Below are 5273 nucleotides of genomic sequence, written 5' to 3'. Positions count from 1 at the left end.
TGCATTCCATCTAGCATGATTAACAAGAGTCCTCTTTGAGAATTTGCGGCCATCCTCTTCCCTAACATAAGCATTCGAGATTGAGGGTTGTCTCTCGATCTCCTGCAAACACCTTGGTTGCTGACAAATCATACCACTCTACATTTCAATAGCATTAGGCAGAATATATAGGAAATTCCGCCTCTAAGGGTCATTTGTGTCCATAGAACCATATCTCATGCACATTGCTAATAATAATAAATGGCATAAAAATTACTTCCAAGGCTCAAGCCTAGAGAAGAGACCCCCAGATTGGAGAGCAACCCCCAGATGCAACATTTGGCAAGAAATGGTATACCAACCTTTTGATATGGATCAAACTAGTGTTCTTTTATAGAAATCTCTTTATGCACAAGAAATTCCAAGTAGGAGTAGGTTTTGACCACAAGCTAGTCAAGTAGACCCATCCAAGAATCCCCAATGGCACTACTCATCATATGCACACGAAAACCCTAAGACTTGTTCCAATTAACGATAGTACCACTAGTCAAACAGAAAACCAAAAGTGTATGTCAATAGTCAAGAATGTGTAAATCAAAATCCAAGAACACCAAGGTGTTATCGGCATAGTCCTGATCCAAGATGCCAAGGTTCTTAGACAAGCATACAAAGACCGCCAAGTTGTGGCATCTTGCCACATTGATATAGCGACATGGCCTCATTAGTGAAGTATGGAGAAAGCGAGCATACATGCGGCATAATTGAGACAAGCCAAAGCATCAGCATCAAAATCAACTACTAGTGACTACACTAGAAGGAGATCTAGAGAGTGATGCGGCACGAGTAATCCACCTCTTTAAAAATCCCATTGTTGCACAATGCCGTCCAAAAAATCCCAATCAACTCAACCATGCACCTTCTCAAAACCAACAAGGATGATAGCAAGGGTTGTTTTGCACTCTCATCTACTTCATAAAAAGTGAAAATGGCATCGATGGTTCCATTACAAGCATCAAGGAAGTACTATCCCTCTATGGTTGGGTGGTGATCAATGAGCTCTCAATCTCCTTTCTCTTGCTAGGCTATGATAAACCTACATGTTCAAGGCCACATGGAATCCTTGCAACCTTACAAGCCTACGTTTGGATATGATCTGTTCTTTCTGCATTGGAGTTATATTCACATAAGGGTTTCAAGGGTGTACATATATTGGCAAGCACAAGAATTATACTACTAGTGAAGTGCAATTAGCTAATCAAAATATTTGAGTGTCGTCCGCTTAAATTTACATTCTTGTATAGGTGGATGTTTTATTGTAGAAGGTAACTATAGATAAGAGTGGAGGGAGATAGAGTGCATCTATTGAAGCTCCAACATGAGGAAAATAAGAGAAAAAAATGTGCCAAAAAGATGAAATGAAGTGGTAGTTATGAGTGAGAGTGTCCGTTCAACATTTATCGGGCATCATTGTCTATTTTTTGAAAAGCTTAGGATTGATGGGTGTAGAAGATTATGTACTTATTTATTATTTTATGCTCAAGTTCGGGTAAAGCGCTTCCACTTTGTATGCGATGAAGAGTGCCCACCTTAGATGTCTGGCCAAAACCTAGGTAACGTCGAATTTGTATTGTTAAAGGTACCTTTTGTCTATTAGAATAAGAGAACAATACGTGTTGCAGTTGAGAGTTTCCATTTACTTGTATTTAGAGTCGATCTGTGCATTCCAATACAACCATACGCTGATTTGAAGCATGGTCATGGGTTCCTTCTGCCTCAATTTTTCAATGATTATAGAAGGGGATTAGTGGCCATAGAAAGGGGACTTTGAGTGAGTTTAGAGGGGGAATTTCATCTCAAAACCTATAGGGCAGGGGTGCATGCATGCTCATTTTTGCATAAATTCTTGTACTAAAACTTTTGAATATATATTCAAGAATTTAACATAAAATATAATGAATCTCTTAGTCCTCCCTAATTGTTCACCACCTTTGCATACACCAGAAATTGCATCGTAAATCTATCAACGTGTACTGTTTACCTCTTAAGTACACCATATAAATGTTAGAAGGGGACTCTGCTCCACTCGCGATCCAATGGCATAGGGTTGCGAGTTGTTGGTAGTATGAGTGGGACAACACACAAAAGGAAAGGCACGTGATAGTGCAACATCTTCAATGTTCTTACCTATTTGCAGTATTGAAATAAATCCAATAGTTATTAGCAAGTGCAGACCAAGAGCACACTGCTCTCCATGAGAAAAAGGTCAATTTACGAAGGCATAATGCTTGCACCTTTGACCCTCAGCTAGACCTCCAACAAAATCTCAGCTGGGTTCAGACGAAAGTGGTGGTAAAGGCAAATCTTGCTGTGTCCTGCAACAGCCTTAGCGGTCAAAAAAACCCCCTAGTCATGGATGAAGAGGTTGACAACCAGGCACTAACGAGTAATAGGAACTGGCACTCCATGATTTTGAACAGACCGCTGAAATGGCAGCGACATGCAATTTCTGGTGTGGGGGAAGGGATTCATGGTCACTCCATCGAAGAAACACTTCTTTGACCCATTGGCTGCAGCCCACCGAGGATGCACCCCCCCATTGACAATTTCATCACGAGAAGAGAGAGAGAGAGAGAGAGAGAGATAGAGAGAGAGAGAGAGAGAGAGAGAGAGAGAGATCTTCTGATCACTGCATGTTCTAAATACAATAAAAACTAGTTCAGCTTTTACACCAAAAGAAAAGGATTATACCCTCTGAAATACTGTTAAAACCCACCAATGGGCAGAACCGACAATGTATGTATGCAGCTAAGACACTTCCAGTCCCACTCACTCTGTATGAGCTGGACCTTAAACATTTTCCATGCCTTCACCAAGAAAGAGAGAGTGGCAGAGAAAATATCAAAAAATTGCATGCTAAAATTTCACCACTAACAAGGGATTATAAATCAAACTCTGACCAGTAGGATAGACTTGCTTAATGGATCAGAACCACAACAAGCAAAAGATTAATAAGCCCACTCAGAACACCAGAACCACTGCCCTAAAATGAACAAGTTTTTGAACTACTGCTTCCTTTAAAAAAAATCTGAAAATTTGATAAGAGGCAAAGGAACAGCATCAGAAATGGAAAAACTTGCTTCAAGAATTAAGTAATCAAGTATCAAGCACATCGAGCAAAGCAAAAAAAACTCATTTAAACTGGTCCTACTAGACAAAATTTTAACCCCTCTGTCAATTGCTAAGGTTACATGTTCAAAATCCAACAAGAAATGACACCTTGAAGAGAACATTGTTGACAAAAAAAGTTCGCTCTTAAGTCTTGATTAGCAGAAGGTGTCAATAATTCTCCAAGCCTCCACAATTCATAGCCACCATCAGAAACTACTTCAGTGGAATAAACCGAGAAGAGTGGGTGGCACCAATGCCGGGCCTTCCATGCTTCACAGGCTTGTAGCTGATGGAAAACTCTCCCAAGTAGTGGCCAATCATTTCAGGCTGTAAGAAGACCAGAAACCAATACGTCGTTACAACCAAGAAAGTACTGTTAAAGAAAAAAGTTCTTCTACAAATTCAATCAAATTACTAGAAGCAAATACAAACTAGTACTGAAAAAATCGTTTGAAAATGAGCAATGCAACCAAAACCCAAACCTTGATTTCAACTTGGTTGAATGTCTTTCCATTATACACGCCAATAATGCTACCGATCATCTCAGGCACAATGATCATGTTCCTTAAGTGAGTTCTCACAGGCTCCGGCTTCTCCCCCGCAGGTGCTTCCCTTTTCTGAGGTACAATCTCTGATATCAGAAAGTGTAGAAGAGGACGCAACCACAAAAAAAGAAAATTGACACTTGCATGCTTACCGCCTTGCGAAGCTTCTTAATCAAAGCCATGGGCTTTCTCTTCAAGCCCCGCTGAAACCTGTTTACAAAGCAGGTATATTTGTTCAGATATTGCGATCCTATTGAATGCAAGGCATCCCATCTACACAAATCAAAGTTTAGTTCAAAAGTGTCTCAATTGGTCAGGAAACAAGAACACTGGCCTCCCGATTGCCAATTCAGAGATCAGGAAACATCAATACTGGCAAAGATCGAGCTTGAATAACTGTGAGTCAATCAGATTGCTTTCACATCCCTCGAGCCTTCAAGAGACAGCCTTAACAGTAGAGGAAACTCTATACACAATCTACATTTCACCAACAGCCTAAGCTTTCGAGGTATAGCGGACGGGCATCAAGAGAAGCGAAAAAACTGTGCCCTTGAAGAATCGATCAGCTGAACAACCCAATGTGCGAAAAAAAAAGCAAGAAGCCACAGAGAGAGGATGACCTTCGGCGCGCACGGGAATGAAAGAGCTCGACCAGCTCATCAGATGTCATGTCAAGGAGGGCATCGAGATCCACCCCTCGAAAGGAGAACTTCTTAAACGTTCTCTTCTTCGGCTGCACTCCAGCCCCCGTCTCCTCCACATCCGCCTGCACAACAGCAACAAGACAAAACGCTGTGAGAGGGATCAACAGAGAGAAATCACTTCTACGAGCTTCACACCAACGGCGGGGAGGAGAAGTATACCATAGTTGCAGAAACGCGCTGGACTACAACCCTCTGCAGCAAACACGACGAACAGAAGGGTTCAATGGACAAGGTTTGAGATTTTAGGTCAAGCGAGGTTGTGTGTTAAGAGGGACTTTCACACTCCCAGCCGACTCAAGGGCGGACACCAAAAGACTCTTTTACCTTCGATTACTCTCCCACTATGAGAGAAACTAGTCTTGCTTGGTGGGCCTTTGCCGTACATAATCTGATAGATTTTGGAGTGCAGTTGGTTACTTGGTTAGTTGTTTGTGATTGTTGTAGGCTCGGGTTCTGTTGTGGAACACGAGCAGATGAGTAGAACCAATTGATAGGCACAATAGTAGCTCAGGTTGGGACTTGATGAGCATTGGAAAGAAGCAAGTTGTGTCCTAGCGCTCCCGATACAACAAAGGACTACTAAAGAGGGTAATTGAATCGAGAAAAAGGGTTGCATCTTAATCTACTCTTTAACCTACTTTGGTAATTGTTTGCTCATTGTCGTTCAATCTAGTAATATCGACCATTTAGTCTCTAGATCATAGACCCATCTTTGAATCACCCATCTTATTCTCAACCAAGTGTAGTCAATTTTCCTTTACTTCTCATAGAACATGAGAGAGAGAGAGAGAGAGAGAGAGAGTTACGTGCTGTCACAGTCGGAGGGAGAAAGGAGTCTTAGTTGTCGATCACAAAACTTGTGCAAAATATATATGAG

General features: G+C 41.4%; 1 protein-coding gene across 1 annotated transcript; it reads right to left on the bottom strand.

Annotated features, from left to right (window-relative positions):
- Positions 1–3154: 3154 nt before the first annotated feature.
- Positions 3155–4694, bottom strand: LOC147455314 (small ribosomal subunit protein uS19-like). The gene is made up of 5 exons (XM_086514121.1): positions 4556–4694; positions 4313–4458; positions 3845–3902; positions 3630–3764; positions 3155–3474 (listed from the first exon to the last, which is right to left on the bottom strand). Exons 1-5 carry the CDS (start codon positions 4556–4558, stop codon positions 3361–3363), a joined length of 456 nt encoding a protein of 151 aa, XP_086370247.1. The 5' UTR covers positions 4559–4694; the 3' UTR covers positions 3155–3360.
- Positions 4695–5273: the final 579 nt, after the last annotated feature.

This window comes from Adiantum capillus-veneris, chromosome 6 (assembly GCF_014529385.1).
Source record: "Adiantum capillus-veneris isolate H3 chromosome 6, ASM1452938v2, whole genome shotgun sequence".
NCBI lineage: Eukaryota > Viridiplantae > Streptophyta > Polypodiopsida > Polypodiales > Pteridaceae > Adiantum > Adiantum capillus-veneris.
This window is presented reverse-complemented; position numbering and strand designations above follow the sequence as displayed.